Source organism: Asparagus officinalis, chromosome 2 (assembly GCF_001876935.1).
Source record: "Asparagus officinalis chromosome 2, Aspof.V1, whole genome shotgun sequence".
Taxonomy (NCBI): domain Eukaryota; kingdom Viridiplantae; phylum Streptophyta; class Magnoliopsida; order Asparagales; family Asparagaceae; genus Asparagus; species Asparagus officinalis.
Genome location: NC_033795.1, coordinates 39,981,192 through 39,994,820, shown reverse-complemented (window position 1 = coordinate 39,994,820; position 13,629 = coordinate 39,981,192). Strand labels below are relative to the sequence as shown.

Below are 13,629 nucleotides of genomic sequence, written 5' to 3'. Positions count from 1 at the left end.
GAGATACTCAAGATATAAGATGAATTCAAGACAAAATAAAGCAAAGAAGAAGATATACTTTATTGTCAAAATATAATTTTATATTTTCTTTGCTTAGAAATATGTACAAGCCTTGATCACTCACACACATGCACACATAGTGTTAGAACACACTAACACATGCTTAGTGTGTTGGTTAACTATAAAAATCCCCTATGTAAACCATTAGATTTAATAGATATTGAGTGAGACTTAAAACATATCATATATCTCATAACTACCCCTTAGTAGTCGACTAATAGCATTAGTAGTCGACTACTAAAGACATAGACAAAATATCAGTTTCTCTGTAATTTCAGATTAGTCGACTACTAGGATATATAGTCGACTAATCAGCATTGAATTTGAATTTCAGACTTTCTATCGATTACAGTGTAGTCGACTAATGAGTATAGTAGTCGACTACTAAGGAATTATATGACTACACAGAGTCTATTTGAACTCAGAGTAGTCAACTAATAAGACTTGTAGTCGAGTACTCAGATAGTTTTTCTGACTGTTTGATATTTGAATAAGTGACTGTTTATAGCCGTTTTTGGACGTTTCTTAGGTTTGAAAACTTGTCATTTCAAAGGCTATAAATAGGGTAACATGTTATAAAATAACCACCAAGACTTTCACTTATAAAATTCATATATTATGCAAATTAACTCTCAAAACTTTCTGTTTTTAATCTGTTTTTTCAGAAAAGAGAGTTTCTGATATTGCTTTTGTTCCATTCATTCTTAGAGCTTATTTAGGCAATATTCAGATAATTAAAAAGATTGATAAGCCACTATTACACATTCATAACATATTCAAGGTCTATAGGATTGGAATTATACATTGCTTCAAGGGAAAATTCTCTCAGTTTGTGAGAGAGGTTGATCTCTTGGTCAAGAGGTCGGTTTACAATTAGCATGGTATTGTCAATTGGGTTTGCAATTTGCATGGTCTTGCAAATTGCTTAGGTTTGCTTTTGATTTTGTAAGGTTTCAAAATCATAGTAGAACTCTCATGCGGGATTTGATTGAGGACTGGATGTACACCGTGGAGGTAAAACCAGTATACATGCTTGTGTTTGTGATGTTCACTTTCTAAGATTGCCATTCTTTCTTTGCAATTTATAATTTACTTTGCAAACTCACCCTCTAGTGTTTAAGTGTAAAGCTTTTGCAGATTTTTATAAGAACACACTCTATTCTTAAGGGTCACGATCCTACACTTGGTATATATACAACAAGTCAGACCCTACAATTGGTATTAGATCGCGGTGAAAGATGGCATTGTCAAGTACATCTAATACTTAACAATTCAAAGAGGGACATTCCACACAGCAACCACCTCTCTTTGACGGCATAAATTATAACTATTGGAAGTGTTGGATAAAGATCTACCTCTAATCTCTTGGTTACGATTTATGGAATATTGTAGAGACTGAATTCACAAAGCCCACGACTCTATACACCGAATGGACGGTTGTTCAAAAAACAAACGTAAATCTAGACTCTAAGGCGATGAACGCACTGTTTTGTGCCTTGGACAAGTACGAGTTCAATCGCGTGTCTACTTGCAATTCAGCCTATCAAATTTGCATACATTAGAGGTAACATATGAAGGTACAAATAAAGTTAAAGAATCTAAAATCTCTGTTCTTGTGCACATGTTTGAGTTATTCAAAATGAAAGAAGATAAGACGATCACTGAAATGATCACAAGATTCACCGACATCACCTATTCTCTAATTGGTCTTGGAAAAGAATACACACAATTAGAGATGGTGAGAAAAGTTATTTGTGCACTTACACCAGAATAGGAGAAAAAGACGACCACAATTGAAAAAGCCAATGATTTCTCAGCACTTACCTTGGAATATATTGTTGATAATTTAATGCCATATGAAGTACAACTTCAAGATAGAAAGGATAGAGAACAACCTCAGAGAAGAAAATCATTGCTTTAAATGCATCTTCCGACAGCGATGAATCAGATGAAAATGATGAAGACATTGATGCTCTCTCAAGAAAATTCAAAAAGGTCCTTATCCAAAGTAAGTATAAAAAGGTTAAAGATAATAACAATAATTTTATTTGTTATGGATGTAATAAGCCAGGACACATGAAGAAGGATTGTCCTCTTCAAAAGCAAAAGTCAAAGTCTACAAATTTCAAGAAGTTAAAAGATAAGAAAAAGAAGGCTTTGACAATGATGTAGGATGATAGTGATACGTCCTCTTCCGAAGAAGAAGAAGAACAAAAAGAGGAATCCACTCACTTGTGTTTCATGGTACAAGAATATGAAGTATGCGATAATTTTAATAATAAAGAATTATTAGAAGCATTCAATAAACTTTATGCTAGATTTAAGGATTTGTAGTCTAATTATAAGTTATTTAAAAATGAAAATGAAAGATTAAACTTATAATTAGTAACTTCAAATTCTTCACAAGTTGAAAATTTGAATGAACTAAATAATAATTTATTTTCTAAAAATAATTTATTGACTAATGATAATATTTATCTAATATTTGATTGTGATAAAATAAAAACTCGTATTTCAGATTTAGATAAAGAAATGAGTTCACTTAGATGTAAATATGAAGAGTTATCTTTAAATGTGAACAAATTTAACAAAGATAAAGAGAATTTGAATAATTTTCTCTTATTTCAAAAATCTTCAAACAATCATTTTGGTATTGGATTTATTCCGAAGTATTTTACAAAGAATGATTATGTTTTGAAGAATAATATTCATGCTAAACAATATAAGTATTTTTGGATTCCTAAGAATTTGAATATTCATGATAGGAATGCTTATATTTCATCTTATAAGCATTATACTTATGTTAATAAATGAAAACCAAATTCCAAGTGGATTTGGATTCCCAAGGGCTAATCCTAATGATCTAATAAAAAAGGGTACAATGTGCTTAATATTTTTATTAAGGTACCCGTGAAAAGAAAATTTTAACTAGAATTATGTTTATTTCTTTTTGCTAATGACAAAGGGGGAGTTATATAGAAAATTTTAAATTTCTTTTACTAATGTTTTGATGCAGGGGGAGTAAAAGATTTTAACTAATGATTTCATGCAAGGGGATTAAAATTTTTCATATATATATTAACACAATGTATTTTTCATCATCAAAAAGGGGGAGAATGTTAGGAATTTTGACCCTAAGATTAGTTTGTTTTGATGATAACAAATATTATATGGTGTGTGTATTAAGTGCTAACATTTGTTTTGCAGTATCAGAGCTAAATCAACAATGTTATTCAAAGAGATACTCAAGACATAAGATGAGTTTAAGGCAAAATGAAGCAAAGAAGTAGATATACTTTATTGTCAAAATATAATTTTATATTTTCTTTGCTTAGAAATGTGTATAAGCCTTAATCACTCACACACATGCACACACATAGTGTTAGAACACACTAAAACATGCTTAGTGTTGGTTAACTATAGAAATCTCCTATGTTAACCATTAGATTTAATAGATATTGAGTGAGACTTAAAACATATTATATATTTCATATCCACCCCTTAGTAGTCGTCTAATAGCATTAGTAGTCGACTACTAAAGACATAGATAGAATATCAGTTTTTGTTTCAGACTAGTCGACTACTACGATATATATTCGACTAATCAACATTGAATTTGAATTTCAGACTTTCTATCGATTACAGTGTAGTCGACTAATGAGTATAGTAGTTGACTACTAAGGAATTATATGACTATACAGAGTCCGTTTGAACTCAGAGTAGTCGACTAATAAGACTTGTAGTCGACTACTCAGACAATTTTTCTGACTATTTGACATTTGAATAAGTGACTATTTATAGTCGTTTTTAGACATTTCTTAGGTTTGAAAACTTGTCATTTTAGAGGCTATAAATAGGGTAACATGTTAGAAAACAACCACCAAGACTTGAACTTGTAAAATTCATATACTGTGCAAATTAACTCTCAAAACTTTCAGTTTTTTAATCTGTTTTCTAGAAAAGAGAGTTTCTGATATTACCTTTGTTCCATTCTTTCTTAGAGCTTGTTTAGGCAATATTCAGAGAATTAAAAAGATTGATAAGACATTGTTACTCGTTCACAACATATTCAAGGCTTATAGGATTGGAATTGTACATTGCTTCAAAGGAAGATTCTCTCGGTTTGTGAGAGGGATTGATCTCTTGGTCTAGAGGTCGGTTTACAATTGGTATGATGTTGTCAATTGAGTTTACAATTTGCACGGTCTTACAAATTGGTCAGGTTTGCTTTTGATTTTGTAAGGTTTCAAAGTGAAACTCTCAAGCGGGATGGAGAGTGGATGTATACCGGGGAGGTAGAACCAGTATACATGCTTGTGTTTATGATGTTCATTTTCTGAGATTATCATTCTTTCTTTGCAATTTATAATCTACTTTGCAAACTCACATTCTAGTGTTTAAGTGTAAAGCTTTCGCAGATTTTTATAAGAGCACACTCTATTCTTAAGGGTCACGATCCTACACTTAGTATATATACAACAAGTCAGACCCTATAATTGTCATACTAAATAGCGCTAAACACTCTATGATAATCTTCATTGTCTTGATTTGAACAAACGCTAAGTTTGTCTAAAACTCTCTCGGCTATCGTAGGAATGCTTCTATCCCATTAAGAATATAATAGTGCTTACATTTAACTTTGAATACTTTGTGCATTTTTAATTCTAAAAAATTTTGGTAGCACCTATCTATTGCTCTCTGAGTACAATATGTAGATGTTAATATGCGTATCGATAACAATCTAAAATTGGTAAGTAATAGACCAAAACACATAACAATATATGCATATTGTATATAGAGAACAACGAGTGCATGCAACGAAAATTCTCTAGAATTAAAATGCACAAAATATACAAACTTAGATGTACATGCTACCATATTCCTGTCCCTTTGAGCTGGACAGATCCAATAGTTACGTGCTAATTCTTTCTACTTATAATATAAAGTAAATGATCCTTTTAGATATAGAATTAAATTCTATACCCAAAATTGAGTCGTTTATCTTATATTATAAGTCCAAAAAATTAGAGCTAATTATTAGACAGGGATCTATGGCTAGCGTTAATTTTTAACTTTTTTTATTCATCTAATATATATCACATTGTTATGTTATATATCCCACTAAAGATAGTTAGCATTAGAGCAGTATTAAAGTTTAGTGTTATTAGGGCACTAGTCCTAAGGTTGTTGGATTATTATGATATTAGGTTTAGGGATATCGTAGTATTAGGATTTTGGGAAATTTGAGTTAGAATTAGGTTTAGGGTAGCTACATGTGCATGATTATAAAATCACATAATAATTCTAGAGAAAAGTTGAGACAAATACCTATTTTCAAGAAGGTGAAGAATGTTGGCGGTGGTTGGAGTTGAAGGCGGTGGCAATCGAGCGCCAAGACTACAATTTAGGACAATCAAAGCACCAAAAACAAAATAATTACTGAATTAAGGAAGAAAAATAGTTGCAAAATGGTAAATTTCTATACTATAAGAAATGTGCCAAAGATCGATGAAGAAGGAGGCAATACAGGTTCTATTGGCTGGCGAGAAAGTGACAAGGAAGTGGTGATGCTAAGAGTCTAAGGTTTTGAGGAGAGGGAGGAGAGGCGGGCATGAGGTGGAAGTGACAAGGTAGGTGACGGTGAGGCCACGACTAGGGGGTAATAGTGAGGTGGAGGCGAGAAGGCAATGCAGTGATGATGAGCTGGGCAACACAACGATGGCGAGGTGGGTAGCAACGATAGGGCAGGCAGTGACAACGTGGATCTATGGTTTGGTTTTGGGTGGCGACAGTTTTAACAGATCGAATATTGTTTGGGTGTTAGGGATCTAGGGATCTTATATATTAAGAAGTGCGAGCTCGTCAACAGTGATAGATAGCCCGTCACCAAAGATCATTGGCGACAAGCAAACCAATACCTCATCACCCTTGCTCCTTTTTTTTACTAGTTCCTCCTTCAAGGTACATAAAATTAGTTTGTTGTTGCAAAAGAATAACTTGAAGGATGAAGGGCATAAACCTTTCTTTTTCAGTTTAGCAATCATGCATCACCTATATGTTGTACATGCAAAGCGCTAAAAAAACCTTTAGTCACAAGAAAAGTCTTGTACATGCAAAGTGGTAAAAAAACATTTAGTCACAAGAAAAGTCTTGTACATGAAAAGAAAAAAAAACCTTTAATCGCAAGAAAATTCAAAATGAAGGAGCACGAAAGATAGAAGAGAATCACCTTTTAGAAAATGGGTTTTTCTCTTTTAACCCAAAGTTTTACCCCCAACTTATTTAAAAACTCACCACTTTTCCAAACATAAATACACCCAATGTATCTCATTCCACTTATTTATAAACCCAATATGTATAATACACTCATTATTTATACCATACTTACCCAATAAATTAAAAATTCCTAAACTACCCTTCATCCCCAAACAAAACCAGTCTTTCCCTCTCTCTCTCCCCTGTTTCACTTTTCCAAATAGAGCCGATCCCTATAGAGCCCTAAGAGCGATTCTCAAACCTCAAAACCCCCAGATCGATCTCAAAATCCTAGAAAATACTTGCCCTTAATCTTTCTAGTTTGCATAAACGCACCATCTCACTCTTATTTTAGCATCACACATCTCCGCCCCTCTTAATTTTGGTGCATCACGACGAGGCAAGTTCAACTCTTAAGCGAAGGAGAAAAGACCACTGTCGCAGAGCAATTTTTAGGTAAATTTGATGGTTAATAATTATTTTTCTGATTTATAAAGGAACCGAGCCTACGGCTGGGAGATTCATAATAATTATTTTATATATTTTGAAATTCTTGTTGATAGGTTGTCGGAGATGTCTAGCAGAAGTAAATCGAGGGGTTCTTCCCAATCGAAGACTAATGTTACTTCATAAGTAAATTTTATTAATTTCTCTAAAATTAATATCATCGCATGAATTTTATTAATTTCTTTGAATGCTTGGTTTCTTTGTGAAAGATAGGCCTGTTACATTGAATTGGAAAACTCAATGTCATATGTTTCTTGTGTTTTAGTAATCATGTTCCCATTATCGTTAGACGTATACTATTATATACAATAGTTTTGATATGTTAATATTAGAATGATTTTCTTACATTTTTAAAATAGATCATATTATTTATAAAATTAGTTAGTTGTCACATTAAATAAAGATTAATGTATTGATATTCTTTAATGATCTATTATTGACTATCAATATTCAACAATTAATTTCACTTGCATGTATCTTGTTGGAGGAGATCCAAATCCCAAACATGAATAAGCGACTGTGTCAAGAAAATAAAGTACAAACCCAAATAAAATCCTATTATTGACTATCAATACCGAACAGTTAATATTTTTGCAAATATTGATTTATATTAATTTGAGCAAATGGATATAGATGATAAATCCCTATTTCGTCTTTAAAATTTCAATTTAGGAACTTAATTAACACCTTCTTTATTTTAAATATATCATTTCTCATATAATTATATTATTTATTATGTTTTTGCAAATTATATAGTTTTTAACTTGGAAAGTAAATAATATAAGATGTGGACATGCTATCCATTAATCCATATTATGACGCTTGTGGAGTATCAAAGAATGTAAGTAAAAGTCAGTTCATGAATTTCCTTTTTGTATCCAAGGAGCAGTGGGGCGGCTCTTATCGAGTACATGTTCAAGAATAGGAACTTCTTTGAAAACACTCTATATCACACAGTATAACACCAGTGGATGGAAGCTTATATAGTTTTTTTTTTCTCTTTTGGTGAATTTCTAATAGAGATTTACTCATAATTGCAACTAAAGAATATTACTTACTAAAGATCAAAAGTAAAAGCACGCTTCAAAGGTCAGTGGTTGAATCTCTTGAATTTCGACACGCCATCTTGTGATTTTCTCCCTGAGGGGAAAAGCGAATGCATGACTGTTGTTGGTGAGTCTTTAACTTATTACTTGTGTGCAACTTTTCCAGTGATCTGATACTATCGGAAGTTAATGGTCTATTGACAGTCTTCTATGTTCATGCCTATATCCATAATTAGCCCATCGTTGTAATGAGTCATGCAATATTACCTTTTATGTCAACTGTTCTAACTACTATGATATAAAGACCAATTTCATTTGGCTCTCAATGAATCAGTGAAATGGAAGATTTTCTTTTCCTTGGTGCATTCTAAGAAATTCTTGTTCACAGTTGCCATGACTAGCCATAACTTGTTGAGCCCACATTTGTTATCACTTTGCTTTTCACATGATCTCTTAATTTTTTACGTTTATTAGACCCATTCATTTTGACTAATATATTCTTTTTGTAGGAAAAATATTGTCACAGTTAAGAATGCCTTCAAATATTGGGGTATTTCGTGATTTGGTAAATAACTGTTTAAGGTCTTTGCTAAATGATAATCATTACGAAGCCCTTCGTCAAACCCTTTTTTTCCACTTCATTAATCTACATGCTATACCTAATGAACAAGTTGCAGTCGATTGCTTGCTTCATGCATTTAATCTAGAGCATAGCTCATTTAGGATTGGGGGAGAAGATTTTGTGTTTATAGTGTTTATGATGTGCATGAAATAACCGGATTGCCTAAGAGTGAAAATAGGGTTACAATGAATGGTCGAGTATCTAATACTATATATACTGAGCATGTGTATTGTAAAAAGACACAAATAGAGAAGGAGGAGGAGAAGAAGGCTAGTAGGAGAAAGAAAAGGAAAGTTGAGGAGAAGGATAAAAAGAAAGTGTGGGGCACACTCAAGAGGATGTCTGATTTGATTATGGAGTTGGCAGACTCCAACCGTATAGAGTGTGTAAAAATACTTGTGGCCTTTACTATCGAATTTATGTTATGCCCTTAGCCTGCTAACTCATGTCCATTATGGGCATTTATATATGCGGACAATTTATTTGCTCTTTATAACTACAATTAGGTCGGTGCAGGGTATGATGTGCTACATAAGTAGAAGACGAAGGCAAACTTATCCATTTCAAAGCGAGCCGTAGGAGAGGGGAAATGAGCCGGGTACATGGGTAAGTTTGCATCTGTATTGGTGGTGAGTTTTAATGAGACTATCTAGTTTTCTTTTTACTTATTGATAACTATAACTAAATTTGTTTTTTTTTCAGGTTTGGTTTTATAAAATAGTGGGGGAGCTAAAGTGTGGAATGGTCGAGAAAATCTTACAACCCATTTTTATTGAGAGAAAGTCTCGACTCTTTTGGTCACAAGCCATGATCAGGTTAATTGAAAATCCGAAGTGTATTAGGAATCTCACTGGTCAAAGCACTATATCATCTATTCCTAGTGTATCATTTCATCAACCTGTATATACACTTCTTTTTTCTGTTATTGTCTTGTTGCTATCAATGTATTATATCTTTCTTGAATGCTAACTCTTTCATGGTGTTGTATTTGTAGGCGTTGACATTACTTCAAGAGTGGGAGTTGCTCATAGAAAACGGGGAGGAGTATCGTGAGCTCATTGAGTTAGAGAAGAAGTTGAGTGGTGGGGGTAACGGCGGCAATGAATCCGAGGATGAAAGTGAAGAGAAAGATGAAAGTTAAGAAGATAAGAGTGAAGAGGAAGATGGAGAGGATGAGAGAGACGAGGAGGATGGTGATGATACAAATGATGGGGAGGATGAGGATGACGATGATACAAATGACAGGGAGAATGAGGATGATGATGATGAGGGTAATAGAGATGAACAAGGAGTACAAAGTCATGAAGAGAATACTAAAGATAAAGAAAGAAGTGAGAAAGAGTAGAATGTTAGTGAAAATAAATATAATCATGGTTCCAATTCCAAGAGGAAGGAAAAACAAGGTGAGATAATTGCGGGAGAGCTAGTTGAAGATGTGTAAGTTCCCAAGCCTTAATAGTTTTTGCATATTTTCATATTTTAGTTATAATCATTTTATCATGCATAATTTTCAGTTAGTCAATGGTATGATAGAGAGATTTAAAATTAATATTGAAATAGAAGCATGCCCAAAATACATACACAACACATGATCATTTTTGGTTGTGAGTATTAGGAAATTTTTCTTTCATTTAGATTATTTTTTGGTTAAATATTATGGTCATATTTTAACAAAGAGCATTACTACAAGATAATTCTGGTCATTAGGCGAGACAACTCAAGGGTTGGTAACTTCCACATGCAGGCTTTGAAGAATGTGAGAAAATTATTTTTCATATTCTTAGCAGTAGTCACTGGTATATGTTGGAATTGATTAAGTCTGAGAAAATTTTTTATCACTATTCATCACTCACATACATTAAATACCTTAATGATGCCAAGAAGTTCATGAATAATTTCTTAGCTTGCATTAAGAATGAATGAAAAATAGAAAATGTGGATGGGTATGTTGGCCTCTTTGTTTTGATGATGTTTAACAAACAATTTATCACTAATGTTGTTTGTCTAGTGTTTGTGCTTATCTATTTATTATAGACAAATAACAAGTTGGAGGTTGGATGAAATTGTGCCATATTGATCATATCAAATGGAGGTTGGTGGAAATAGTGGAGTGAAGCAAAGCAATTCAAGTTAAAGATTCAAGTTCAAGCTTCATCCGCAAGTGTACTAAGTCGAGCTTATTGAAGACCTATAGCTTGGGTAATTTAGTTTAGGAGTTTATATTATGTGTGTTATATACTTTAAGCTCAATCATATACACACACATATTTTATTGGTTTCTTTGTGTATATATATATATATATATATATAATATGTAGTTATATATATATACACACTTTAATTGTGGTTTCTATATATATATATATAGTTTTTTTTGAAAGATAAGTAATTTCATTAATATCATAACGCTAGTACATATTTACATCAATTGGCTAGGTAACACTGAAAATCCAACTTTAGGAACTCCAGAGAGGGGAGAGGACTCTGGCCGTCACCCTCAACTAAAGAAACTAAAGAAAAAAAAATCAGTATGACCCAAAACCAAAGCAAAAAAGAAAGATAGTACTGCCCCTTACACAAACAAAACTCGAACGCACTAAGAGAGATCACTGTTTACACGACTTATTGGATTCAAGACTCCAATTGGCTAGAACAACCTCATTTCCAGCCTTCCAGTTACAGGTTCTCAGCAGAACATTTATATCCTCATAAAGTCTCCTAAACACCGAAATCTTATGCATCCGTTGATTGTGAAAAATTCGACGATTTCTTTCTTGCCAGATATGCCACAAAGTAGCACTTAAAACCAATCTTGCCAGTTTGTATGTTCTATCCTTCACCTTGAATTTCTGTTGAATGTGCAGCGCTTCAGTTCTAAGGTCTTGAATAACAGTAATATCCAACTGCAATTTTAATTTACAAAGTTTCCAAATAAAAGCTGTAAATGGGCATTGAAAGAAAAGATGGTCTCTAGTTTCCTTCTCACCAATACAAAGAACACAATCTTCCACTGAGGAGATCCCAAATTTTGAAAGCCTGTCTCTAGTAGCCAGTCTATTGTATAGACTTTTAATCAAACAACAGGCCATTTTAGGATTTGCTGAAGGGAACCAAATCACATTGTAAAGCTCAAACATATTGTAGGGAGTCCTAACTTGATCCCAAGCCGAAGCAAAAGAGAAATTACCACTAATAGCAGGTAGCCAAACCCATTGATCTTTTTGTCCAGAAATTGGAATTTCAGTTATTGCATTCACCACAGGCATAAGACAAGGTAACATGATATTCCATTGAGAATTTTGAATTATGTAAGAAACTGTCCAATTCTCTGTGACAGTGAGTTATATATATACATATATGTTTTGGTTTAATAGTTTTCAAGTTTTAATATGAAACAATTGAATACAATTGAAAATACATTTCTTGTTTCATACTTATATGCATATATATGATTTTATCAATATCAATTTTATTTAGTTCAATAAAATCATATTTATTATTTTTGAAAAGTTTGCAAAATATGTAATTTTGTGAAAATATTATATTCTTAGATTTTGGACTTAACAATAATCATATACATCTTTTATTAAGTCTATAAAATCATTTTGTAATGTTTCAAAACATGGTTAAGCTAAAATGTCAAAACTCATGTGTTTACAATCATTTCCTAAAGTTTTACATTTTTCTAATTTTATTTGTTATTTTTAAAAGAGGTTTGAAAATCAGATTTCTATGTAAAACATGCAGTGTGCATGTCTTGAGTCGACTCATGAACAGTGTTGATTCGACTCATAAACTATCTTGTAGTTTACATTTTGTTTCTGACGAGTCGACTCATAACATCATGAGTCGACCCATCAGGTTGAGTCGACTCATACCTGTCATAAGTCGACTCACAAACTGTGCTGGAAAGTGTGTTTTGTTTCTACTGAGTCGACCCATGACTTTATGAGTCGACCTATGCATGATGAGTCGTCGACCCATACATGATGAGTCGACGCATGAATGAAAGTACCCTAGAGGAGGGTGAATAGGGTTATTGCTAAACTTATTAGATATTAATGCCAATTAAAACTTATTAACAAATTATTCTTGCAAGATAGATATACAATGTGATATGAGCAAGAATAAGCAATATAAACAAAGTACAATATCCTAACAATGAGATACACAATCAGTTGTATGCAAGGATAAGCAAAAACAAATATGATAGGTCAATATAAACAATGAGCAATGGCGAATAAGATAGACTAAGCAATAGACACGAATGATACGCTAATGAAAACTCTAACACATAAAGATGATCACGGAGTTCAGACCTTCCGTCCTACGTCTCCGCTCCCCACTCCCGAGGAGAAATCCACTATCACATTTGGGTTTTCTATGCTCACCCGAACAATATTTATACCTCACAATTTGGTTTTCTAGTTCACCGAAAACTTTACAACACACATAATTGCAATCACACTCTACACCCACTAAGTGTTGGTCTCTAGCTCGTGTTTCCCTCAAGTGCTTGGAATTACGACCTACCTATAGGCATTACAACCGACGCTACTCCTCTCGGTGTTGGTCTCACCACACACTCCTCTCGGTGTACAAGTGTGATATAACGTGTAACTCATAATTAAGTACAATACAATAAAATGTTCTCTACAATAGGTGACAACTCAATATAAGCTCACTCTCAAGGTTACACTAACCACAACCCCAAATTACACAATATGTAAAAATAGTTAAGCTCAATGGTTGTGTGTGCAAGCAATGAGAAAAATGTTAAGCTCAATGGTTGTGTGTGCAAGCAATGAGAAAAATCAAATATAAACTCAATTAAATCTAGCAAATATGAATATAACAATTGAAGCATAAACAAGCTAGAGATATGAGTTTAGAAACACTTCTCTAATCACAAGAGAGAGGGATAAGATGATTAAAAGCCCAAACTAAAATTGATCTCCTCTTCTTGTAAAACAATGTTCACAAAACTTATTTTGTAAATAAACACTTAAAACAAACTAAAACTCTTTTTAAACTTGTTTTAAAACTTCTCTTAATAGTTCAGAAGTGAAATGGTATAGGGTATATATAGGATGAAGAAACAAAGCTCAAATCCTAAGTGAAATCCAGCAAAATGATAAA

At 32.9% G+C, this 13,629-nt stretch overlaps 1 protein-coding gene across 1 annotated transcript; it reads right to left on the bottom strand.

The window, feature by feature from the left end:
- On the bottom strand, positions 11,097-11,771 carry LOC109831093. The gene has a single exon (XM_020398434.1). It carries the CDS (start codon positions 11,769-11,771, stop codon positions 11,097-11,099), a length of 675 nt encoding a protein of 224 aa, XP_020254023.1.

Bases quoted from the DNA above. Each gene is read 5' to 3' on its own strand.
- LOC109831093 (XM_020398434.1), bottom strand. From the start codon at position 11,771: ATGTTACCTTGTCTTATGCCTGTGGTGAATGCAATAACTGAAATTCCA.